At 42.6% G+C, this 27,689-nt stretch overlaps 1 protein-coding gene across 3 annotated transcripts in view; it reads right to left on the reverse strand.

Annotated features, from left to right (window-relative positions):
• The window catches only part of PKN2 (protein kinase N2), a 136,019-nt gene that overhangs the window by 35,999 nt on the left and 72,331 nt on the right, over positions 1 to 27,689 (reverse strand). For 2 of the 3 annotated variants that reach the window (XM_084637105.1, XM_084637103.1), the window contains exons 4-8: positions 18,991 to 19,108; positions 16,672 to 16,817; positions 16,361 to 16,574; positions 8,474 to 8,659; positions 7,791 to 7,900 (exon numbers count right to left, since the gene is read on the reverse strand). In XM_084637105.1, coding sequence (XP_084493231.1) covers positions 7,791 to 7,900; positions 8,474 to 8,659; positions 16,361 to 16,574; positions 16,672 to 16,817; positions 18,991 to 19,108 — 774 coding nt within the window. The remainder of the gene's footprint in view (positions 1 to 7,790; positions 7,901 to 8,473; positions 8,660 to 16,360; positions 16,575 to 16,671; positions 16,818 to 18,990; positions 19,109 to 27,689) is intronic. The other variant, XM_084637104.1, reaches the window with a different exon arrangement.

Below are 27,689 nucleotides of genomic sequence, written 5' to 3' on the forward strand. Positions count from 1 at the left end.
TCCATCTCTACTCCTGATGAACAAAGTCCCAATTTATCCATCAGGGGATGCACTGTTGGTATAGTTCCTTATGGGGGACTCCTCCATTTTCCCTGAAGGAGCCTCCTCCGAGTCATCATAAGCATGCCACTCTTCTTGAGGCAGCCAAGATCCTGGTGCTGACAGTTGTTGGTCACAGCTATTCCAGCTCAGACATGGCTGTCCTCAAAGGCAGCAGTGCCAGAAATGAGGCTAAGCCTGGGAAAGCTGTCTGCTCCAAGGAAGGTATCTCCTTTGACAGGAAAAGTATCCATGTCAGTGTGATTGCCAGTGCCAAAGTGGGTACCGTGCTGGTTTTGGTGGTATCAAGCCAAATCTTCACTGATGCCTGAACATAGGGCTATACCAACAGTTGAAGGGGGCCCTTGTATAAGGTCTTTCCAGGCAGATAGGGCTTTTGGTCAAGATGAAGGTGAAGAAGAAGAAGAAGAAGAAAGTTCACCACTGTTACAAAGGCTAATTGTTAGGAGTAATTCAAAAGCAAGAGTCAATCATGTGTAAAAATAGTTTGTTTTATATATATGCTATTTGTGGGACAGTTTAAAACATTTACATACTTTGTATAAATTATAATTTCAGAAAAAAATTTACAGACACTAACTGCCATCCACAAATACCCAGTATATTACATCTCAGTCGCTAGGTGGCCTGTGGTCATTTGAGCAATTCTGTATAGTAACTCTAGAACCAGATATGCGTTTGCAGAGCATTCTGTGGCTCACAGGGGGTAAAATCTAAGTTTTTCAGCTAACTGGAACTGTTGATATATCTTGCTATGTAAAACCCCAATTTCAGTAATTTTTTCAACCCCATATACTTATGAAAGATGCTACCAAAAATAAAGAGTAATACTTTACAAAATAATCACAACACTTTATGGAATTAGTTATAGCAATGGACAGCAGGACAAACTGGTGTACAGTAATAAACTGAAATAAACAATGGTAGCTATGTTCTAAAAGCAACAATGGAAGAGGGAGAAGACATGTAAATACAAGGGGATGATGATTAGTGGTGTTTATTCTCAAGGCTAAATATGACTTTTGGTAACCAAGACCACAGGGCCCCACATATATCCCATACTACTTCTGTTTTCAGAGTATGCAGTCTGGATTGTTCCAATGGGGGCAAATCTGCTTGTTTCCTAAAAGGAAGGAATTCGCTTTTAGCTTCAGGGAGGGGGAACCACAAATCAGCAAAACTGGGGACCCCCTTTGGAATACATCTCAGATGGAACGTTTGAGGCAAATCAATCTGAAAATTAACCTCTATTTATTTAGGACCCTAACGTTAGGATTTTTTTTAGAAAAAGTCTTGATATATATACATAAAACCACAGAGATGCAAGGACAAAGTAAAGCTTAATTAGGCCTCAGCAACATTAAATGGACAAAAAGAAAGGGTAAAGAAATGCTAGAGTGCAGTCCTGTTCAATACTTGTTTCCTAAGGATTACATGTAAGAGAAAGTTCTTCTGAAACTTTACAAGTGCTTTCACCAATTTGTGTGAATTCTGACTATATTCATGAAGATATGGAATTACCAACTCTGTCTACTTTTAGACAGAACATGGACAAACATTATGCAAGTTTCCACATCTGAACTGTATTCTAAAACACCTGCATTACGGTCCAAGACATGTCGAACAAAATTATCAGTCTTGTTCAGTTTTTGCAAATTGTGTAAGATCTAAGCAAGAGAGCCATCACTTTGGGCTAGGATGAGGCTACATTTTTTTTTTTTTTTTTTTTACACCTGAGACCATACTAGATTTGAGCTAGATCATCAGAGCTGAGATTACTAGAACGTTAACTCTCTGTAAAAAACAGTTACTAGCCTTCTTGTAACTCTTGTTCCTCGAGACGTGTTGCTCATATCTATTCCAATTAGGTGTGTGCGTGCCATGTACACAGTTCACTGGAAGGTTTTTCCTTTAGCAGTACCTGTCAGGTTGCCTCTGGAGCGCCCTGGAGTCGCACCTTCATGGCACCGCATATCGGGCCCTGCCAACCCACCGCCTCTCCAGTTCCTTCTTGCTTCCTACTCTGGAACCTCTTGTTGCTGGGAATGGGGGACCAGAATAGGGGTTCTGGTATGTGGGCCGAGGACCCCATTGTGGCCATTGCATGGGGTAAGGTGGTAATGGGTAAGGCTAGGGCTGTGAATGCTCAGACGGATGAGGCTTAGGCTTCACTGCGTTCCACGTAGGTCTCCTCTGTGATGGGGATGAACGTTGAGAGGAGAAGCCATTGTCCTGCACGTCTCCTTCCTCACCACTATGCATGGAGAGTGGTGCAGGAGACGAAGGATGGTACCGTGCTATGTAGCTCGGGCAGTGTTCAGTGCCAAGCAGCAGTGACTGCGGTCCAAAGAGACTGGTATGTCAGCAGGATGCAGGAGTTGCACTGGTCCCGCCTTGGGGTTGCAGTCGACCGTTGGAGCGCGGACCAGTGCTGGATTCGGCTCGTTAGGCAGCAGCAAGTCTTGGGTCAGTGCCGGTAGCAGCAGCATTGATAGCAGTGCCGCTGCCTTTGTCACACTCTGCACTGGGGTACTCGGTGCTGTGAAGGAGACTTGATGTCTCAACTCCAGTGCTGCGCATTGGGGCTTAGCAGGGGTCCACTGAGGGACGGTGCCGGAGGAGCCTGGTGCCTTGTAAATGTTCGCTCTGAATGAATGGAGCACTGAGGGTAAAGACCTCGCTGGAGAAGCTCTCTTTTTGTGAGAAACCCTTGCTGGAGAGGTTGAGGCTCCCTTCCTGACAGTTTTGGAAGTCAGAGCCTTATCAGAGCTCAGGGATCTCCGTTTATGAGACTCCCCAGAGGACGTCTCTTGCGGAGGTTGGAGGGATTTCTCCAGCAGAAGCATTTTCAAGCAGAGATCCCCGTCACGTCTTGCCCTTGTTGTTAAGTTGGTGCAATGTATGCATTTCTGGGAGATATGAGTTTCTCCCAGACAGCAAATGCAGGATGTGTGGCCTTCAGAGACTGGCATCAATTCATGTCAGGAGTCACACTTTTTAAATTCTGTGGAGCCCGGCATGACTGCAGCTAGGCCTCTCCCACCTCTTGAGAGATGAGGGTTAATTGTAATGGTAAACTGTAGAAACTGTTTCCAAACGGGGAGTAAAGGAGAGAAAAAAAGTCATCTTCTTTCTTCTCCCTCTTTTTTTTTTTTTTTTTTTTTGAAAAACCTCTAAGAGAACTAAGGAAACTATGTAACTACGTATACACAAAGAAGAGTAACTAAACAATGTAACTAAATATAGACTAAAAAAGTTCCTATGTAACTTGTAACTTCACCTCCCCCAGAAAGTATCAAAGAGAGCACAGCCGCGGAGCCCCGTCTGCAGCTGAGATTGGTTGAGAAGGAACTGAGGGACGGTCAGGGGAGCGTGCGCTACAGGAAGTGCCAACAGCTGCACGAGACGACTCCTGTGCGCGCCCTTCCCCCGACTGCGTACTGCTGCGAGAAATCTCCTGCGCAGGGACACCTAGAGCGGAGCACCCACAGGGACACCACTCGAAGAAGAATAGAAGGATATAATCTGTCTAATCCCTTGAGGAACTGCCGACCATTTCGTTAGTGAAAATGGTGTGTCCATGCTCTCCAGAGTGAAAAGCTGAGATGGCAGCCAGGTGAATCTTTATCGAGGAGTGAGACAAACCCTGCTGTTTCAACTTTAGGAGGTAGTCCAAGATAAAGGGGACCGACAATTGTGTTAGAGGGATACGACTCTGCGAGCACTAAATCACAAAGCTCTTCCACTTGGCTAGGTAAGTCGCTCTGGTTGAAGGCTTTCTGCTACCCAGAAGAACCTCCCTAATGGGGTCTCAGCATGTAAGCTCGAGCCGGTTCAACCATACAGACTCGAGATTCGGGGTGTGGAAGCCTTCCACGCTGTTGAATGATGAGGTCCAGAACTAGTGGTAGAGCAATTGGAGTGTCCACCGATAGCTGCAGTAGCATGGTGTACCAATGCTGATGTGGCCAGACCAGTGCCACCAGGATCACCAAGGATCCATCGCTCCAGATTTTGAGGAGGGCCTTGTGAATCAGTGGTATGGGAGGGAATGCGTAGTCCTTCCATGGAAGGAAAAATGCGTCCGCCAATGAATCCAGGCTGTGGTTTAGGAAGGAGCAGAATTGTAGGCACTTCCTGTTGGCCCTTGTGGCGAACAGATCAATCTGGGGAACTCCCCACCTCTAGAATATATTGTTTACCACATCTGGGCGGATAGACCACTCATGGTTGTGGAAAGAGCTGCTGAGGTGGTCTGCTAGTTTGTTCTGCAACCCTAGAAGACAGGACACTTCCAAAAGTATGGAGTGTGCTATGCAGAACTCCCAGAGCTTGAGGGCTTCCTGACACAGGGGTGAGGAGCATGCGCCCCAGTCTGTTGATATAAAACATCACTGTTGAATTGTCTGTCAGGACCGATATGCATTTGCCCTCCAAGAGAGGCCAAAAGGCCTGACATGCCAGCTGGACCACCCTGAGCTACCTTACATTGATGTGAAGCATCAGTTCCTCCTGAGACCAGAGGCCCTGAGTTCTGTGCTTCCCAAGGTGTGCCCTCCACCCCATGGCTGAGGCACCAGTTGTCAGACATAGGGATGGACGGGGTTTGGAAAACACAACCCCTGTGCACACCAAGTGTAGGTCGAGCCACCAGTGAAGAGAACTGAGAACATCTGGTGGAAGGGTAACCACCATGTCTAGGCTGTGCCTGCTTGGTCGATACACCAATGCGAGCCAAGCTTGGAGAAGTCTGAGTCTGAGCCTTGCATGTTGCACTACATACATACAAGATGCCATGTGACCTAGGAGTTTTAAGCAACTCTTTACTGTGGTTATAGGGAATTGTTTGAGGTCCTGTATGATGTGAATGACCTGGAAGCGGGATTGGGGCAAGAACACTGCGGCCTGTGCTGAGTCTAGCACTGCCCCTATGAACTCCATTCTGAGTAGGGGTGAGCGTTGACTTTTGAGTGTTTAGGAGGCGACCCAATGCATTGAAGGTGGATCTTATGAGGGAAACATGTTGATCCACTTGTGTTCTGGACCGGCCCTTGACTAGCCAGTCATCTAGGTAAGGAAATACCTGAACCTGCCTTTTCCGCAGAAAAGGGGCCATGACTGACATACATTTGGTAAACACTCGAGGTGCTGAAGATAGGCCAAATGTAGCACTGTGAATTAGTAATGGAAACTCCCGACTGTAAACCTTAAGAAGTGCCCGTTGGGCAGGATAATGGAAATGTGGAAATATGTGTCCTTCAAGTCGAGGGTGGCATAACAATCTCCTGGATCCAGGGATGGGATGATAGTGGCCAAAGAGACCATTCGAAACTTCAGTTTCTTTATGAACCTGTTCAGACTGCGCAGGTCCAAGATGGGCCCGAGATCCCCTTTTACTTTCGGTATTAGGAAATACCTGGAGTAAAACTCCTTTCCCCTGAGCTCCGGTGGAACCTCCTTCACAGCTCCCGCCGATAGGAGGGTTTGTACCTCCTGTATGAGAAGTTGCTCGTGAGAGAGGTCCCTGAAGAGGAATGGGGAAAATGGAAGAGAATATCCCATCTCTATCATGCAGAGGACCCAATCGTCTGAGATTATTTGGGACCACGCTTGGCAGAAATGGGATAGACGTTCCGAAAATGGGAAAGAAGGATCCAGTCGAGAGGTTGGTACAACGCGCTCGGGCACGTCCTCAAAAAGCCTGCCTAGGGCCTGGTGGCTGCCTGATGACCCAGACCCCCTGTTATTCGTGGGTTTGGCGACGGCGGTTCTGGTTTCTTGGATGCCGGCGGTTCTGGTCCTGCCTAAACTGCCCCTGGTATGGTTGTGTTGTGGGTTGAAGCCTAAACTATCTATGTTGGATGGCAGAGGTGTGCAGACCCAGCGATCTTAGAGTGTCGCGCGAGTCTTTCAGACTGTGGAGTCTCAAGTCTGTTTTCTCTGAAAATAACGTGGTCCCCTCAAACGGTAGGTCCTGAATTGTCTGTTGAACCTCCCCAGGGAGGCCGGCAGCCATGAGCAATGGCGTACTGTGATGCCCGAAGACATCATCCATGTTGCAGAGTCCACTGAGCCTAATGCTGCTTGCAGCAATGTCCTGGCAACCATCTTGTCCTCGTCCACAAGAGCAGAGAATTCCAGTTTGTAATCCGGTGGGACAAGGTCTGAGAATTTGGATATTGTGTCCCAAGACTTGAAGTTATATCAGATAAGGATCACCTGCTGGTTTGCAATCCAAAGCAGAAGCCCCCCAGTGGAGTATATCCTCCTCCCGAAGAGGTCCAGCTTCTTTGCGTCCTTAGCTCCAAGGATAGTTCCTTGATGCCCTTGCCTTTCCCTCACATTAACAGCTGCCACTACCAATAAGTCCAGCGGGAGGTGGGTAAACAAGTATTCATAGTCCTTGGAGGGCACAAAGTACTTTCTCTTGACTCCCTTAGCTGTAGGAGCCAGAGGGGATGGTGTTTGCCACAGGGTTTGTGTGTTCTCCTGAATGGTCTTTACCAGGGGAAGGGCCACCCTGGTGGGTCCTGCCAGGGATAAAATGTCTACTATTGGACCTGACACCTCAGTGACCTCCTCCGTCTGTACCTCGAGGTTCTGAGCAACTCACCTCAGAAGTTCAAGGTGGGCTCTGCTGTTGGGACGGGGGGGACCTCGAGGATGACTCTGCCACCGCCTTATTTGGAGACAATGATTAGGGGCCCTCCGGCCCATCCAGCTCCTCAAAACGCTGCAGCTCCGGCCCCAAGTCAGAGTCCGCTTCAGTGCCAGTCCCGGTACTGGTCACAGTACCATCTGTGGTACTAAGTCTTCCTAAGTACTAAGTGGTATCAGTCTTCCTGTGTTGCTTCTTTGGGACAGGAGACTGTGAGAGATGCCGAGACTGATCCCGTGCTATGCTTGGCACAAGGGAATGCCAGTGCCGAGGGTCTCTGCTCCCAGAGTCCTTCTCCGGCATCTCCCAGACCGAAACCAGCGTGCTGTGCACCGACACTGAGGAGCCCGGTGCCGCATCCATGGAGCTTGACTCAGACTGAGGGCGGAGAGCTGCTTCCATTAGCAGTAACTTTAGTCTGTGATCTCTCTCCTTCTTTGTGTGGGGGCGAAAGCTTCTACAGATCTTGCACCTCTCTGCTTGATGAGACTCCCCTAAGCACGTTAGACAAGCTGAGTGCAGGTCACCCTTTGGGACAGGCTTCTGGCAAACCTCTTATGGCTTAAATCCCTGGGTCTGAACATGCCCCGGGGCCTGGAAGTGGGGGAGGGAAACACCCACCAGTACCCCAAGTCCAGCGTCTAAGTACAACAATCTTTAACTATTTACAGAAAATATGCTAGAGGATTGCTCGTTGAAGGTGAGAGATGAAACGTTCCTACGACCGCCACTGATGGTAAGATGGAACTGGAGAGGCGGCGGGTCGGCAGGGCCCTATATGCAGCACCATGAAGGCGCGACTCCAGAGCCAACCCAATGGGTACTGCTAGGGGAAAAATCTTCCGACGAACCGTGCACGCGGAGCGCACACAGCTAACTGGAATCGATCTGAGCAAGCACTCAAAGAAGAACAAAACACTTCATGCCATGGAATTGCTTCTATGAAGAACAGGAATACTTATATACATGGAATCTGAATAGGTTCATAACAGTTGAAAAGAACAGACACAGAAAAGCATGAAATTAATCTATGGAACTGAATCTCCATCAATGCAAACAGCAGTGTCTTTACCCTGTCTAGTTCCAGTGTAAACTTCTGATCCCATGACTGATTGGAAATAGGCTTCCAGCTAGTTTGACCAACCACAGTGTTGTCCAGCTTCAATACAGCACAGATTTCATCTGTAAGTAAGTTACACAAACTCAGCTTAAAAGTATAAGAGGATTTTCCACAAAAACAAAAAAACTTCAGTGTTAATGCCTCACTAAAAAAATACCATTATGCTCACATGATCCAATTAAATTTAGGATTAAGAATTTTTGATCCACCAACATATTGATGAAGAGCTAGACCATTTTTAAGTTTGAAATCAATCTCTCAGTTACACAAGTCACAAATACAAAAATGCATTCCTCTCAAAAACATGTGTGTATGTGGTTAGTAAATCTGATGAAGTTTTGAATTCTCTTACTCTCTTCTCTTCCCTCATTCGTCCTGTACAGTAGCAACAGCCCCACCAAGAAGCCCTCTTAACTCTTTGGTAAAATTTAAAACAATATCAATTTTTTTTTTTTTACTGGCATCTTTCTTCCTGAGCAATATGCATAACAGGACAGGAAGTGATTGCTTGAGATTTAGCTGTAATAAAGATACAGTCACTGAGCAGGTCTTATACTGCAGATTTTTTTTAAACAAAATTAACTTTTTCTGAGCATTTTAATTAGACTGTTTCAAAAATAAAAAGGATACTAAACTGGACAAGTCATCTGTTTTCAAAAGGTTTCGACTACTCCCACTTTTACTTTTGCTTGTTCTGCTCATGAAAGATGATCTGGCTTCACTTGGACTCCAGCCAGGTAGAGTAATTGATGTAGCTTTTGATCGACCAGGGACGTTTTCCAGAATATCTTGGCAACCCATGAGCCTTACTTCTAAAGTACCTGAAACAAGATAAAAACAATTGCTTTTGTCACATACTAAGTTCTTATGTGTACACAGTGCAATGACTAGTGAATGATTTTGTATTAGAACCTCACATTCTGACCTATACAGAGGTTACTGAGTAATAGAATTCACAGATATTTGCTTCAGAGAAGTGATGAGAGACTCAAGTTAGACAGTAGTGTTATTTATTGGAAGGAAATCCACTGAAATTAAAAAATTAAAAACATCAAGATCAAACAAATATGGAATCAAACATCAGCAGGGGTTACAATTCAGTGGTAATAGCATAAAGCAATTTTAAAACAATCTATTCTGTTATGCTTATATGTAAAGATCTTAATTCTTAATATTTAAGCAAAAGAAAATGAACAGAACTGATGACTACATCAGTAGGGAAGAAAAATTGTCAACTGAAATTTAAAGAAAAGACAATTTCTCACAAATGACAGCTGTGTTAATATTCAATTTAGGTAACAGATACAATGATGTCTACTGTACACTAGCAGGCATTCTTCAATAAAATGTGATAGGAAGCAACACTAGAAATTAAATAATTTACTTTCTGAATGAGGGCACATGTATCGAAGCATGGCAGGTTTTATTTTTTGTTGAAAAATCCTCCAGGAATTTTTATATATTTATTATGCTGAGTATGAACATATTAAGTTATGAAAATATTGAAATGCTTACCTATGTACAGCAATTAAAGAGATACGGTCATAACATATTTGACCCAAAATTTAAGTAATTAAAAATAATCTTTTATAAAACCCAACAGCAACGAAAACTTTTCTATGAATGCTTTTAAAATATAAAGCTTTGAACAAGGTTTCTAGATAGCATTATAATGCTATTTTGCAACCCAAACACTGCAACATCATGCTAATGCAAAGATGGAAACGGACTTTAAATAGACTGGCAACTCTATTTTATTTCCCAAGTTGTTAAAAATATAAGTAAGTAAGTAGATCAACACTGAAAGCTAAATTAGATTTTTTGAGTTTTCAATTTAATAGTAAAATTTAAAATTAAGACTCTCTGTTGAAGGGACAATCTCAGCTTACTAAACATCATATAACTAAAACAAAGTTAAGGAAAACACCAGCTTGCTTTTTTTTTTTTTTTTTAAATTACAGTGACTAGTGAAACTACTAGTTTGTTGAAAAAACATTAAGAAATCTAATTTTGTTCCTGCACACTGAACTCAGAAGTTAAATATATGCATAATTTAAAATCTCAATCTTTTGTAATTTAAACATATCTGGATTTGCTGAAGAAGATGGTCTTTTACACAAGTGGGTATGAGGCCTTCAGGCTGCTTCCCAATCCCTACCCTCTCTGCAGCAACACAATAATGTCTGAATCAACAGTACATGGAAATCCAAGAAGACACCCTCCCCCTTCTGGAGTTAGAATTTTCATATTGATGCAATCAAATTCATTGAAAACTTGTAGACTCTCAGACTTTTGCCAGAAGGACCATCTTGATTATTTAGTCTGACCTCTTGCACATTGCAGACCACAGAACCTCATCCACCCACTCTTGTATCTACTACCCAAGATCCATAAACCTGGAAATCCTGGGCGCCCCATCATCTCAGGCATTGGCACCCTGACAGCAGGATTGTCTGGCTATGTAGACTCCCCCCTCAGGCCCTACGCTACCAGCACTCTCAGCTACCTTGGAGACACCACTGACTTCCTGAGGAAACTTCAATCCATCGGTGATCTTCCTGATAACACCATCCTGGCCACTATGTATGTGGAAGCCCTCTACATCAACATTCCACACAAAGATGGACTACAAGCAGTCAAGAACACTATCCCCGATAATGTCACGGCTAACCTGATGGCTGAACTTTGTGACTTTGTCCTTACCCATAACTATTTTACATTTGGGGACAATGTATACCTTCAGATCAGCGGCACTGCTATAGGTACCCGCATGGCCCCACAGTATGCCAACATTTTTATGGCTGATTTAGAACAATGCTTCCTCAGCTCTCGTCCCCTAACGCCCCTACTCTACTTACGCTATATTGATGACATCTTCATCATCTGGACCCATGGAAAAGAAGCCCTTGAGGAATTCCACCATGATTTCAACAATTTCCATCCCACCATCAACCTCAGCCTGGTCCAGTCCACACAAGAGATCCACTTCCTGGACACTACAGTGCTAATAAACAATGGTCACATAAACACCACCCTATACCGGAAACCTACAGACCGCTATTCCTACCTACATGCCTCCAGCTTTCACCCTGACCACACCACATGATCCATCGTCTACAGCCAAGCTCTGCGATACAACCGCATTTGCTCCAACCCCTCAGACAGAGACAAACACCTACAAGACCTCTATCAAGCATTCTTACAACTACAATACCCACCTGCGGAAGTGAAGAAACAGACCAATAGAGCCAGAAGAGTTCCCAGAAGTCACCTACTACAGGACAGGCCTAACAAAGAAAATAACTGAACGCCACTAGCCGTCACCTTCAGCCCCCAACTAAAACCCCTCCAATGCATTATTAAGGATCTACAACCTATCCTGAAGGATGACCCAACACTCTCACAAACCTTGGGAGACAGGCCAGTCCTTGCCTACAGACAGCCCCCCAACCTGAAGCAAATACTCACCAGCAACCACATACCACACAACAGAACCACTAACCCAGGAACCTATCCTTGCAACAAAGCCCGTTGCCAACTGTGCCCTCATATCTATTCAGGGGACACCATCACAGGGCCTAATAACATCAGCCACACTATCAGAGGCTCGTTCACCTGCACATCCACCAATGTGATATGTGCCAGCAATGCCCCTCTGCCATGTACATTGGTCAAACTGGACAGTCTCTACGTAAAAGAGTAAATGGACACAAATCAGATGTCAAGAACTATAACATTCATAAACCAGTCGGAGAACACTTCAATCTCCCTGGTCACGCGATTACAGACATGAAAGTCGCTATTTTACAACAAAAAAACTTCAAATCCAGACTCCAGCGAGAAACTGCTGAATTGGAATTCATTTGCAAATTGGATACAATTAACTTAGGCTTGAATTAGAGACTGGGAGTGGCTTAGTCATTATGCAAGGTAGCCTATTTCCCCTTGTTTTTTCCTAACCCCCCCAGACGTTCTTGTTAAACCCTGGATTTGTGCTGGAAATGGCCCACCTTGATTATCATACACAATGTAAGGAGAGTGGTCACTTTGGATAAGCTATTACCAGCAGGAGAGTGAGTTTGTGTGTGTGTGTGGGGGGGGGGGGTGAGAAAACCTGGGTTTGCGTTGGAAATGGCCCACCTTGATTGTCATACACATTGTAAGGAAGTGGTCACTTTAGATAAGCTATTACCAGCAGGAGAGTGGGGTGGGAGGAGGTATTTTTTCATGCTTTGTGTGTATATAATAAGATCTTCTAAACTTTCCACAGTATGCATCCGATGAAGTGAGCTGTAGCTCACCAAAGCTTATGCTCAAATAAATTGGTTAGTCTCTAAGGTCCCACAAGTACTCCTTTTCTTTTTGCGAATACAGACTAACACAGCTGTTACTCTGAAACGACTCTTGCAATAGTTACTGAAGTCCTCAAATCATGATTTAAAGACTTCAAGTTACAGAGAATCCATCATTTACTCTAGTTTAAACCTGCAAGTGACCCATGCCCCCTGCTGCAGAGGAAGGCAAAAACCTCCCAGGATCTCGGGATATCTGACCCTGGTGAAATTCCTTCCCAACCTGAAATATGGCAGTCAGTTAGACCCTGTGCATTTTGGGAAGACCCAAACAGCCAGACATCTGATAAATAATTCTCTGTAGTAACTCAGAGCCCTCCCCATCTAGAGTCTCATCACTAGCCTTTGGGGATATTTGCTACTAGCACTCCCAGATCGGCTATGTGCAATTGTAGGCAGTCCCATACCCTCCATACTCCAAACTCAGTCTTGAAGCCAGTTAGGTTTTTTGCCCCACACTGCTCCATTTTAAAGACAACCCTAGGTGCTCAGGATATTTCTTCAGAGGCCAAAAATGTGGACAGATTTTAAAGTGTCTGATGACATGAAAATCTTTAGCATTTAACACATTTCATGTCATAAAAGCATTTTTCCTTTAAATGAAGATTTAGATTCTTTTCTTGCAGTGTATCAAGGGATGTCACCAACTAATAAGTATATTAGCCTGAAAAGCCATTAACTATATTTGAATTCTACTAGTCTTCATAGGTGCTGGATCTAGGACTGCTGGAGCACCCCCTGGCTTGAAGTAGTTTCCATTATATACAGGGCTTATAGTTTGGATTCAACGGCTCTCAGCACCCCCACTATACAAATTGTTCCAGCACTCCTGCTAGTCTGCAGTCCTCCACCTGCAGCTGCCATGTAATGAGGGCAGTGTGGTATGTGGTGAGCATCCGTGCTTAAGGACCCTGCTTTATTCTGCGACGTTCCAAATGGCTGTGCATAAGAAGATCTTCACAGCACCCTGCCCAGACTCTTTCTGAGACGCTCAGCCCTTAAAGGCACAGTCCCCAATACCACAGGCAGCTAGTGGTACTTGCTTCATCCTCAACCAGATGATAGCAACAAGCCAGCAATGTCAAATCTTCTCTGAGGCTGACACACCACCCTCTGGGAGCAATAAACCCCAATTAACCAAGCCATGTTGTTTGGAATCATTTTTGATTATTCAGGGAATTAATATATACCCTACTCATGAGTCTGCTCCTGTTGAGGGCAAAATATACACACGGTTATTCACAGCACTAATGCGATAGTTCAGTTTTAAAAAAAAACAAAAAAAGTAACCAATGTCCTTTGCTGCACTTCAGTGTGTCTTCCATTTTTTTTTAATTCACTTTGTCAAGACTGCAAGATAATTAATGAAACTATCAGTAAGAAATATTTAAAAGATTAACTATTTTGCCACCTGTCTTGATATAAGATTACAATTTAAGAGAAAGGTAAAATGGTTTTAAAATCAAGGGTCAGGACATTAATTATACCCAGGGACACTGAAATCCTCAGTGCTCCAGTAAAAATTCCTAGTGAAATCACATTGATTTGGAGAAAGACTGTGCTGAATCTGTAAAAACGCCACACAGATAACCAGAGGGATTTGCAGAACTTTGTATCTCCACTTTTTGTCCAGTTGTTACATTTCTTATTTGATATAAATGTAAGACAAGAAGAATCATTCCAAGTTATTAACATTAGTGCAGCCTGGCATACAAAGAAAAGTTTGTGTTTGTTATATTAATTTTTTAAAAATTAAACTCGTAAGGCCAAACTCTGACATCAGATATACATATATATCCCCTGTGTTGCAAAGACAGAATTTGACTTCCTGTATTTGTTTTTTGGTTTTTTGCCAACAAACTTCCTCTGTTACAGTTCAGGCTAGCAGTTAAAGGTAAAGTCGTTGGGGAAAACAAAAGAAAACAGCTGGATTAGTACTTCTAATTTGGTAGTTTATTTAATAATTTAATAGACTCAAAATATCTGAATACAGTTTTATTCAACACCTGCTTTAAGCAAACAAAGTAAAATCTGGAGAGATGTATTTGAGATCTTCATTAAAAACATATGAGATCTCTTGAAAACTTTTCCTTTATGAGGTTCCACAATTCAAGATGAACAGCATCTCTGAGACACTGATTGGCTATATAGTCTTGACTTTCATAACCCACTATGCAGACATTTATTTCTGTGAATACTAACACTTAATTCCTCATATTTAGTTATTTTAATCTAGGAAAACCATTAGCACAAATAAATAGGGAACTTAGTATTTTTGTGCATTTCCATTAAGGAATATTTGAAAATTTCTCTACTTTATAAATATAGTTTTAATTTTGTTTTTTTAAACATAAATCTCGCCTTCCATGGAGCAAGTGAGACCTAGTGGATAAGGGTACAGGGCTGGGAGGAGACCTGGGTTCTATTCCCAGTTCTGCCACTGACTTGCTATTTGACCTAGGCAAGTCATTTAACTCCTCTGCACCTCAGTTTTTCCATCTGTAAAATGGAGACAATCATACAGTAACTCCTCACTTAAAGTTGTCCTAGTAAAGTAAAGTTGTTACATTGCTGATCTATTAGGGAACAAGGTCATTTAAAGTTGCGCAATGCTCCCTTATAACATCATTTGGCAGCTGCCTGCTTTGTCCACTGCTTGCAGGATTCTCTGGAAGAGCAGCCCCTCCTTGTGGGGATTAGAACCGGGGGGGGGGGGGGAAAGGGGTGCAGCTTCGCACCTCCCCCCACATCAGCTCCCCTAAATTCCCTGTAAGATATGTGGCTCTGCAGCTGTCCAGCAGCAGTTCAGGTGGCCCTCCCCCCACTGCTGTGCTGTTTCTGCCCTGCCCTCTGCCTTGGAGCTGCTCCTGGGAGCTTCCTGCTTGCTGGGGGAGGGGGTGAGAGGGGTGCTGATATCAGGATGTGCCCCTGCTCCCCCCGACAGAAAGGAGGGAGCTTGCTGGAAGCTGTTGCTTTCTGTCTGAACTGCATGCGACGAAGTGGGTATTCACCCACGAAAGCTTATGCTCCAATACGTCTGTTAGTCTATAAGGTGCCACAGGACTCTCTGCTGCTTTTACAGATCCAGACTAACACGGCTAACCCTCTGATGTCTGAACTGGCTGATCTGCTTAAAAGGGCAATGTAAGTGAAGTGGGGTCAGCATACTTAAGGGGCAATGCACATCTCTCTCATTCATGCAGGCACCCCCCCTGCACTTTAAAAAGTCAGCACCTGTGTAGCGGTGCATGTGCTGTCAGGAGGAGGGAGTGGTGCGCTCCAGCTGGATAGCGTGGGCTCATCATCATGTTCATTTTTTGCAGGGAAGTGTTTGCAGCTACTGCCCTGCATCTATTGTGTTTTCTCCCTCCTGCCTCAGTCCATGCTGCCTTGTGGAGTGTGAGGCTACATTAACAGCAGCGTATTAACGCTTAAGCCTCAGCTGAGTACTAGTTCATCATTTAGCAGCGAGGCATTCCCTAGGAAATATTCCACCCTTTTACTCTACCACCTCAACCGAGCTTCACAATCATTCATTTGCTATGTACAATATTAAACTGTTTGTTTAGAATTGTTTAAAACTTATACTGTATATGTATATAATGTCTTTTGTCTGGTGAAAAAAATTTCCCTGGAACCTTACCCCCCCCATTTAAATTAATTCTTATGGGGAAATTGGATTAGCTTAACACCGTTTTGCATGAAGTCGCATTTTTCAGGAACATAACTACACCATTAAGTGAGGAGTTACTGTACTTACCCTCCTTTATAATGCACTCGATAATCTAAAGATGAAAAGTGCTAGCATTAATCTAGAGAGACCTATTTAAGGACCAGAACATTTCTTTTTTTAATTGAACTTTGTACATATCAAATATATTTAAGGAACCTCAATCACTTGTAATGCCTTATGGACATTCTATCAGCCACTACAAACACTAAAGCCTTTATATTTATATACAAATTATGTAACACCTTTACTAAATCTAGCTTAAAATTTTAGTGTGTGTGTTTTGGTCATATTTCTTAAACAGAATAGTTGTAAGATAAGCATGTAAGAATGAGATATTTCCACATACTTTTACAGACAATACAGAATAACGTGTGTATGAATCACCTGAGTTCTCAAGTTTAATAAAAATGAGTAATAAATTATACAAAACCACATACCTGTTAAAGCTGCTGGTTTGGATAGTGTACTATACTGGTTCTGTGTACATATTATACTTTGACGTGGACTTAGTGTTGGTGAAGAGACCAATGAAAGCTCCTCTATAATAATACTGCTTTTGGGATGGTTTTTAGGAAGTTCATTCAGTCTTTGTTCTAATGAATACTTTAAGAGGTCCAGCTTCTGGCTTGATTCATTAAATCTTGCTTGAGCCTTGTTCAATATAAATTAAAAAAGATTTTTAGAACAATCCACATTCTTCAAACATAGTATTTAAAATTAAATTTCATAAACTACATTAAAAAGTTACTTCTGAAAGTGCTTTTCTGTCGGTAACTTTTCCGGAGCCAAGCAATTTCATCACGTTCTTTGCACCTTCTGCTACTGCATACTCTATCCTAAAATGATGCCGCAGTTCTTCCATTCGAAGCTCAAGAGGGCTTATCACAGGTTTTGCTACAAATAAACAAAACATTTAATCTTCACTGAATACCATCTATTACTTTTGTTCTCAATATTTAGCAATTAAAACAATTTAATAGATGCAGAATGTAACAGTATAGGAAAAATAGATGCAGCTTTGTTAGACTGTAAAAGAAAAGCAGATCATAGCCACGTATGTTATAGAAGCAATAATGAAATTCAAAGTTTTGCATTTAAATAATTATGTTCTGAGCTTGATAAATCCACTAGACTGATACTAACCAAATAACTAAACTTACTAATTAGAGGATATGAAAGACCATGGTCCTCCCCCGGGAAATTAAGGGACAATGCCCTTGCAAAAAGCCAAGTCTCCCACACAGCCCCCTACCTACTGGAAAGGGTAAGATTTTGAGTTTTTCTTCTGGATTTCTGCCTCTGAACCCAAACTGGAGACTTCATCTTTCATATCACTCTCTGACAAGATGATGTCTGATCAGTTTGAAGCTCTAACTGTTGCCCTATTCCACACCACACCCCAGGTCTTGTGGCTGCTGCAAGAATGGGGGATGAGAGAGGTCTTACACCATACCTTTCCCAAATTGTTTTTGGTCAGTAACTAGTGACGCCTTCTGCTGGTGCTCAGATTTTCCAAGCAGCAGCAGAGAATTACTTGACAGTTTCACTACTGCCTCCAGAGTTCAGAAAAGTAAAGAGTGAACATGACCAGTGTTATTGATGTATGCAGTGTTGTTGTAGCCCTGTCGGTCCCAGGATATTAGAGAGACAAGGTGGGTTAGGCAATATCCTGAAGAACAGCTGTGTACTCAAAAACTTGTCTCCCTCGCCAACAGAAGTTGGTCCAATAAAATATATGACCTTACCCACCTTGTCTCTTAGTGTTACTGATACCTTCTAGTACCGTTTGGCAAATCTAGGAGCAGCAGTGGAGACACTGCAGTCCTGTCTGCATACTCAAGAAGATAACAGTGCATTGATTTAAATTCGGTAGGTTCTCTTTACATTTCTAAATCTTATGGTTGTAGTTTGACAAAATTTATGACACTTCCCAGTAAAAAGACTTCCCACTTATCACTAACAAATGGATACATCAAGCCCTGATTATCAGGCAATTTCAATAATTCACAAAATATAGATGTACAAGATTTAAAAACTAGAGATAACACACTGCTCATAATTTTACAGCATCATACTATGATAGTTCAGGGCCTTTAACTTATCTGTAAAATTTCCCTGTAGACTGAAAAATAGCAGATAAGTTCTCTTGGCCTGCAAGGGAACTTTCAAAAAAAAAAAAAAAAAAAAAAAAAAAAAAAAACACAGAAAACACCACACCACTAAATTCTGAGTAGTGTTTGAGCAACGAAAAGATCTGGTTTGAGACAATTTTGTGCTTTGGTTTGTAAAAACTCATAGTTTCTTCCCTGGCCTAAAATTGCCAGATGTGGGCCCAAATCCTATTTGCCTTACTCTCTTAAATGTTCCCATTAGAATTAACAGTCCTGGACTATCCACATGAGTTAGGTGGGCAGAATTGGGACCTTAACCAAACTGAACTTCTTTAAAAAAATTAAAAGGAGTACTTGTGGCACCTTAGAGACTAACCAATTTATTTGAACATAAGCTTTTGAGAGCTACAGCTCACTTCATCGGATGCATGCAGTGGAAAATGAGCTGTAGCTCAAGAAGGCTTATGCTCAAATAAATTTGTTAGTCTCTAAGGTGCCACAAGTACTCCTTTTCTTTTTGCGGATTCAGACTAACACAACTGCTACTGTGAAACCTTTAAAAAAATTAAAAGCTGTAAAATTTCAAAGAGGAATTGCTACCCACACACAGCAGCTATTTTCTCCACAGCAGAAAAAAAAAGAGCAAGAGCATATGAAATATATTAAAGGAAAAGCCAAAGTGGAAAGGACGAGGTGTGAAAAGATAATGCAAAGCAAACCACAAGCTACACATCAGGGAAAGCATTTTTTCCTTAGAAAAATCACATTCAGGTCTGAATATGTAGTGTGACATCTCTGTTGTGCTGTGCTATTTAAGTTCATTAAAACCAAATCCTGTCTTCTATCTGACCTCCTCATCCACCAAGGTTTTCTTGCAGTCATAAATACATATTAGTACAACCCTATGTAAAATTCAAACATTAGTAAGCACATTTCTGTCTTCTCTACTTCATCACCATTATCAAAAGCCAACTCATTGGTCTGGACTGCCTGAAGAATCTGCATCCTTATGACTTCTATTTTCGTCTTGCTGTCCTGGAGCATCTGTTGAGCTGTAGCAAGGAGTTTTCGATCCTATTAAAAAAAGAAGGAAGTTTTAAAATGTAAACACTCGGGATGACAAAGAGGTGAAGACGAAACCTAGTTAACAGCAGCTGACATTTATTCCCAAAGCATGAAACGTTTAAAGTTTGCAAAGTAGATCACTAGGACCTCCTATCAAATTCACAGTCCATTTTGGTCAATTTCACGGCCAAAGGGTTTTTAAATTGGTCAATTTCATATTTTCAGATGTTTACACCTGAAATTTCAATGTTGTAACCCTGGGGGTCTCAACCCAAAAGGGGACCATGGGGGTGGGAGTCACAAAGCTATTGTAGAGGGTGGTCACAGGATTGCCACCCTCACTTCTTTGCTATGTTCACAGCTGGAAGAGGTTCCCAAAGGTGGAGGTGGGTCTGATCTCCACCTTAAGTAGCCATGCAGGGGAAGAGGAAGTCCTGTCCCTCCCCAGCCTAGTAGCTGGAGCCTGGTGAACGGTAGGAGACCCCAGCAGCGGTGTCCCCAGCCCTGTTGCTCTCCCTTCCCCCAATAGCTAAATTTCCCAGAGGAAGTCTGATTTCACGGTCCGTGCCATATTTTTCATGGCTGTGAATTTGGTAAGGCCCTACAGATCACATAATGCAGCAAACCAATTCACCAAACTACTCTAGGACGTTAATGGAAAGTAAGCTAGGGTGGAAGTATATTTTTAGTTCATGAAAACACTTCAAGCCATTCTATTGGAAATAATCTGGATAAATGTGACATTGTCTAGGAACATCAGATCTCGTAAGATCATAGTTCTATCTACCTTGCTGACCTGTTTTTACCTTATTGCTCTGATTTTCGCCCATGCCCTTACTGCTACAGATTTCTGTTTTACTTATTGGTAACACTTCTACACATGGATCCCCTCTAAATGTTTTCATACGGTACATAACTAAAAATCACTCTCACTTTAATTTAGCATGGCAGCTAGTGATACTCAGCTTTGGCCTGGCAGCCCCTCTGTCCTGACTGAAGGGCTGCCGGGCCAAGTTTCAGCGAGCGGTGTTCTGAACCAGTGTATGGGATTGCAGCGTCACACAGGTCTGGGGGCCCAGGGCAAACTTCCCCTTTTGCCCCCCACTCTGGGTGGCCCTACTCCCCACCAGTAGTATGCACTGTACACAACGTGCATACAGCTGTGGGCACCCCGGCTCCTACATGAGAGAAGATGCAGGTAATCCATGGTGTGGTAAAAGACATCACATACTTTTAACAGAAATGTACAAACGTAGCCTCAGAGTCAGACCTGAGTACTTGTTATAACGTCTGTTGTGCTTAGATATTTTAATGCCTGAATCTCCGTGAATGCAGAACATTTCTAAGCACCCGTATCAGCCCCGAAGGGGTTAAGGTGGTCCAGAAGAGAGGCCAATTAACCTTCATAGTTGCATATGGAGGGAGGCCCAGAGATTTGAAATTTGAAGTAGCAGGGGGCTACAAAGGGAAATTCTGCAGTCACTCACTGGGAGCAAAGAGGTGGGGAGAAGGAAACCCATGGGGAAAATAAGCCTTGGGATCCCAGCTGTGGAAAAAGGGCACACTGGGTTTAGTTATTTGGTTAGTATCAGTCTAGTGGATTTATCAAGCTCAGAACATGAACAAACCTTGCAGATTGGGAGGATGCCGGGGGGGGGGGGAGCAGTAGATGTGGTATATCTTGACTTTACTAAGGCTTTTGATACTAATCTTGCATGACCTTATCATAAACAAATTAGGGGAAATACAACCTAGATGGAGCTACTGTAAGGTGGCTGCATGACTGGTGGGAAAACCACTCCCAAACAGTAATTAGTGGTTCACAGTCAAGCTGCAAGGGCATACCAAGTGGGATCCCACAGGGATCAGTTCTCGGTCAGGTTCTGCTCTATCTTCATCAGTAATTTAGATAATGGCATAGAGAGTACACTTATAAAGTTTGCAGATGACACCAAGCTGGGAGGGGTTGAAAGTGCTTTGGAGGATAAGACTAAAATTCAAAATCACCTGGACAAATGAGAGAAATTGTCTGCAGTAAATAGGATGAAATTCAGTAAGGACAAAGGCAATGTACTCTACTTAGGAAGGAGCAATCAGTTGCACACATGCAAAATGGAAAATGACAGCGTAGGGAGGAATACTGCAGAAAGTGATCTGAGGGTCATAAGATAAACAGGAGTTAACAGTATAACACTGTTGCAAAAAAAGCAAACATCATTCTGGGATGTATTAGCAGGAGTGTAGTAGGCAAGACACAAGAAGGAATTCTTCCACTCTATCTCACACTGATTAGACTTCAACTGGAGTACTGTGTCCAGTTCTGAGTGCCACATTTCAGAAAAGATGTGGACAAATTGGAGAAAGTCCAGAGAAGAGCAACAGAAATTATTAAAGGTCTAGAAAATATGACCTATGAGGGAACATTGAAAAAATTGGGTTTGTTTAATCTGGAGAAGAGAAGACTGAGGGGGGACATGACAATAGTTTTCAAGTACATAAAAGATTGTTACAAGCAGAAGGAATAAAATTTTGTCTCCTTAACCTCTGAGGATAGGACAAGAAGCAATGGGCTTAAATTTCAGCAAGGGCAGTTTAGGTTGGACATTAGGAAAAACTTCCTAACCGTCAGGGTGGTTAAGCACTGGAATAAACTGCCTAGGGAGACTGAACAATCTCTGTCATTGGAGATTTTTAAGAGCAGGTTAGATAAACACCTGTCAGGGTTGGTCTAGATAATACTTGGTCCTGCCTTGAGTGCCGGGGACTGGACTAGAAGACCTATCAAGGCCCCTTGCAGTCCTAGGATTCCTTCCACTCAAACAGAATTGGAGTAAAATAAAAAGGATGATTTAGTCTGTATATTAAACGGCTGGAGCGCCACAAACTGCTTTTCAAAGACCTGCTGGATCACTGGGAGCTGGTCGAATTTGCTAGTCCTTCTCTCCCCATCATGTCCCCTCCCCCCAATCCCAGCCATTTCAGTTGCATCACTTGCAGGTACTTGGGTTCTTTTAAATTTTTTATTTGATACCTTAACCGTAGTCCAGATTTTTATGCGTACAGGTTAAAGCAGTTCAGCTGTTTTAGTCACAACTGAGAACTGTGCAGCAGACAAAATGGATACGTGGCATATCATTTTATATTTGTTGCAGAAACCATTGGGGACAGTGTTTCAGAAGAAGCATCTTCCCTTTCCTAACCCCGCCACCATACATGAAACTGGACTGATTTAAACATTTATCAATTAGCAAGTAAAAGATTCAGTGACTGATTATAATTGCCTGCTTCAGCTTAAAGGACCCCGGGCTATGAGAGGCCACACTGGTGCATTTCTGATGATGATTAAAGGCTAAGATTTTGTCATGGGTATTTTTAGTAAAAGTCACAGGACAGGTCATGGGCAATGAAGAAAAATTTATAGAAGCCTGGTCACCTGTACCTGACTTTTATTAAAAATATCCATGATAAAATGGAATGGGGCTGGGCAGCTGTGAGCTCTGGGAGGCCCCCAGCACCCGTGAGGGCTCAGAGCTCCAGGATCCCCCTCCATCCACGGCTTGGAACTGCAGTGGTCCCCCTGGGGCCCTGCGGGGATGCCCTTGCCCTGCCGTGGTAGCCAAGAAGCTGAGGAGTAACTCCTCACCACCCATGGCGGCTCAGAGCTTAAGCGGCGGGGTACCTCACAGCTCCCTGCCGCTGCAAGAGGTGGCAGGACCCTGCGGCTCCTAGCCGCGGGGGCTGAAGTCACAGAGGTCTTTGGAAGTTACGGATTCCATGACTTCTGCGAACTCCCTGACAAAATCGCAGCCTTAATGATGATCCATGGGGATCACCTGAATTTTTTTAGGAGTACCTAAAGCTGAGCTAGAGAGACTGGTCATATGACCTTACAAGGATATAAATGACCTGGAAGTCAGGGTACATGAGCAGGTAGATGGACACAATCTAAGCTTGTATGGACTTTGGTTAAAAGGTACGCTTTTGGTACTTCTTCCAGCTGCCTTACCACTACTTCCTTTTCAATCTAGTAAGCCACAGGTGCATGACAGGCAGGTGTTTTGGTAAAGGACCCCAAAGTATTGGGCAGTTCCAACTGGAGATGTCAAGAGAAACTCATACTGGATTCAACCCAATAATACAGAGGTTCTCAAACTCTGGTGGTCTGTGTATAGTTCCCTCTAAGGTGTGCGCCTGGGTGGCCGCACATGAGAGAATGAAGGGCCACTCACTGAATTAGAGGAGCCGCGCAGGTGTGGCTCCACTAATTAGGTGCCTAGACCCTGGAAAAGACGCACATGTAAGGTGAGGTGGTGGCCTTCGGGGGAGTAGGGGCTGGTGAGAAAATGGGGTGGTGGGAATTTGGGATGTGCAAGGCTGCGGCAGCCAAAGAGGCAACTTTCTCCAGCTCCAGGGCTGCGGTTGCTGGGGAGATACGGCCCTCCTTCCCAGCCTCAGCTCTGTGGCTGCTGTGGTGGGGGAAGAGACCCCCCCCTCCTTCCCAGCCACAACTCCGTGGCTGCCACAGCAGAGGAGAGAGGAAGAGACCCCCTTCCTTCCCAGCCCAGCTCAGTGACTGACATGGCAGGGGAGACCCCCCTCCTTCCCAGCCCTAGCTCAGGGGTTGCCGTGGTGGGAGAGAGCGGACACATCCATTGCATTAGAAAGGTAAGAATACTGATATTAAAATAAGAGTTGTGTGCTTTTATTTGTAGAATTTTTTTTATTATTAAGGTTTTTTTTAAATATAGGGTTTTTATCCAAAGCGCTTTACAATAGTTAGCTAATGGTACAAACAACATTTGGAAAGATCATTAAGTGGTCCGCCCAGACCCTCAGCAATTTTCAAGTGGTCCGCAAAAAAAAAAAGTTTGAGACCTACTGAAATAATAGACTGTTTTGCGTGGGGGGAGCGGGGGAGTGTTTTTACAGAAAGAAGGATTTTAGGCGCTGTCTGATTTTTCTCATTTGAATATTGAGACTTCCTTTATATCCACGAATAAATAAATAAATATTTCCGTGTTTGGTTTAAAAAAGCCTTGATTAGATGACTCATCTAGAACAATGTACATCATAAAAATAATGATATGTGAGCCACAAAATTAAAGAGAACCTATTTAGTATTCCTCCATAAATTTTTCCTTTAACATCTTTTGATTCTACTATGTGTATGTGTTATATATATATATTTTCAGATCTATAATTTATTTAGCTCTTTTGTAACATTTGTTAATGTCAGAAAGTTAGATTGTAACTTTACTATATAGAATATCAAGACATCTACAAAAAAAACCCTTATGTTTAAGTAAGTTTTCTCTTTAGCTTTCTTCCAAGTGTTCCTCCACATAAGAGTAATTAGAGCAATTACCCTTTAAAAAGAACTAGTACACTTTATATTTAGAAAGATTAATAGTAGATTCATAAAATCCTGATAGCTTCCCTATAAAATGGGAGGAAAAGACTGATAGTTTGTCTTTGTACAAGAATCTGTTACTGTTGGCTAAAACTGATGTATGCCTTTCATGGACATATTTTGCAAAGACACATTCTGCTGGACTGGCATGAACACTAGAGCTCAAAAATCTTGCTCAAATCATCCTTTAGCCCAATGGATTAAAAAGATGCACCACTCTTACGTACGTAAGAGCAGCCATACTGTGTCAGACCAATGATCCATATAGCTCAGTATTCAATCTTCTGACAGAAGCCAGTGCCAGATGCTTCAGAGGGAAAGAACATAGCAATTTCAAACGAATCATCCCTGAGTGTCTAGGCCCAGCTTCTTGAAGTCAGAGGTTTAGAGACCCACCAGAGCATGGGGTTACATCTCTGACCATCTTCGCTAATAGCCAGATAGCCTAATCCTCCATTAACTTATCAAATTCTTTTTTGAACCCAGTTATACTTCTGGCCTTTACAACTTCCACTTGCAATGAGTTCCACAGGTAGACTGTGCATTATGTGAAGAAGTACTTCCTTTTGTTTGTTTCAAACTTGCTGCCTATTAATTTCACGGGGTGACCCCTGGTTTGTGTGTTATGTGAAGGGGTAAATAATACTTTCCTATTCACTTTCTTGATAAGGTTCATGATTTAATAGATATCTATCAAATCCCTCTAGGCTGAACAATCCCAGTCTTTTTAATCTCTCCTCATATGGAAGCTGTTCCATACCACTAATCATTTCTGTTGCCCTTCTCTGTACTTTTCCAATTCTAATACACCTTTACCCCAATATAACGCGGTCCTCAGGAGCCAAAAAAATCTTTCCGTGTTATAGGTGAAACCGCGGTATATTGAACTCGCTTTGGCCTCGAGCATTTCCGTTATTAATAGTCAGCAAATCATTTTGTTAGAACTAACATGGTGTATGCAGTAAATAAATCTGTTCTACAATGGTTAAATTGTATCTCCTTTCTTTAATTACAACAATTATTTTATAAGCTTACTTAAAACTACACTTATTAAAACTTATTAACTACACAGGTACTAAACACTGCTAAATGCAACCATGTGAGCTACATTTCATCATACATTAATCATTTGGTCTGCAGTAATGCTTAGGAAAATGCAAAATTCACATAAAATATCAGAAAAAGCTTTTAATTACACATCCTGACAAATTACTGTAAAAAAGGATTTTGGTATTTTAGCAAATAGGAGCATAGACCACTTTGTCACTTAGCCAACTATGTTATACATATATTGTTCAGTAATATGAACTGTTAACTATTAAATAGTTTGAAAACATTTTGGAGATGGGAGTTTTTTGTTGAGGGGCAACATTATGAATTATATCTACATCTGTAAGTCGTTCATAGGTTGGACACATAGCATCCACCTCCATCCATTCTTGATTAACTATCCCACTTTGAGCCATAAGTTCCTTGTAGACTTGTTCTGCCTTCATGGCCTCTTCTTCCGTAAAACCTTCAAAGTTGTTCTCATCTTCCTCATCTTGGTTGTCATCACTTTCAGTGACAAAAGCACTTTTGAAACCATGATGCCAACATTTCTCTATCGTTGACGGAGTGATTCCTAGCCAGGCTCTCTCCCCTAAGTTAAATACATCCAGCAAATTCAATTTCTTTATTACATCTGTTATGCTACTGTTGTCCTCAACAATTTTCTTTACTAAGACTTTATGATGGTTCATTTTAAATGTGGCTATAATGCCTTGATCAAGGGGCTGTATTTTGGATGTTGTGTTCTTAGGAAGGTAGCTCACCTTTATCTTCCCGTCTTTGTTAGTTAAGGTCTCTACTGGGGGGTGGGCGGGACAGTTGTCAAGTAGGAGCAATGCCTTTGGATCCAGGTTTTGTCTGCGTAGGTGACTCCAGAGAGCTGGTGCAAAATATTTATTAAACCATTCCTCGAAAATATCCAATGTCATCCAGGCTTTTTTGAATGGCGATAAATGAATGAAAGCGAATCCATGTTCTTATGGTGGAAAGCCCAAGGTAACCTGGATTTTCCTATGCACAGAGGTTTAAGTTTATGTGAACCGATTTTACTCACGCAGAAAAGTACTGTCACTCTCTTATCACCTTAAAACCTTCGGCCTTTTGTTCTTCAGTCCTAGAAGCAAGTGTTCTATCCGGCAGCATACAGTAACATAAGCCGGTTTCATCAGCGTTATAGATTTGCTCCGGAGCATAGCCACACTCGACGATGATCTCTTGTAACTTTAGCGGGTATTCGTTGCAAGCTTTTATATCTGCAGAGCACGTCTCTCCTGAAATTGTGACTTGCCGAATGCCATGACGTTTTTTAAAACCATTAAGCCATCCACTGCTAGCTTTAAATTCATTACCTTGATGTGCAAAAGCGTCCTCACCCAAGCATCTAAAATAGAGATCCTTCTTCAATTTCTCCACTTGTTTCCTTATGTCACTGGAAATTGGCGTGCCATCAGAGCGTTCTTGGGTAAACCACATAAATACTGCTCTATCTAGTTGGTTATCCTGGGCAGTTTTGAGGCGTTTCCTTTCCAGACCTTCACGTTCATCCAGTTCAACTAGCACTGATCGTAACTTTTCCTCATCTTAATGTTGTTTCTCCCACTCCTAGTTCTTTTGAGACCTTCACTTGGCTCATTCCTGATTTCAGTCTGTCCAAAGCTTCCAGTTTTTCTTTGACTGTCCATGCCTTTCATTTCCATGGCTGTGAACAACTTGCCATTATGTCAATGGTATTTTAATATTAATGCTAACAATTTTTTAAAATTGTTTAGAAAATGTCAGCGCAGAGTTACAATGTTTCCAAAATACAACTAGTGAGACAACTTAAGCTTAGTCGATACTGTACACAATTTAGAAATGAGATTAAAATAGGCGGGCGAGATGAGAACGCCTAATGGGACCATCGGCAGGCAACATACGTTTACTCCTGCCTTCTCATTGTTGCACATTCGTTCCACCACTTTGATACATACAGTACGTTGTGTGTACAAATGTGCATGTATGTAATTTGACAGAAGCCACATTTTAAGAGCCGAGGCGCCAACCACGGATGGTTTGTAACAACTTTAAACTGGCAAGGCAGCAGCAGGTTAGTCAACAACGAAGTTAGACTGAACTCTCCTTTCTGATAAA

This window comes from Lepidochelys olivacea (genome assembly GCF_965140295.1).
Source record: "Lepidochelys olivacea isolate rLepOli2 genome assembly, chromosome: 8".
Lineage (NCBI taxonomy): Eukaryota > Metazoa > Chordata > Testudines > Cheloniidae > Lepidochelys > Lepidochelys olivacea.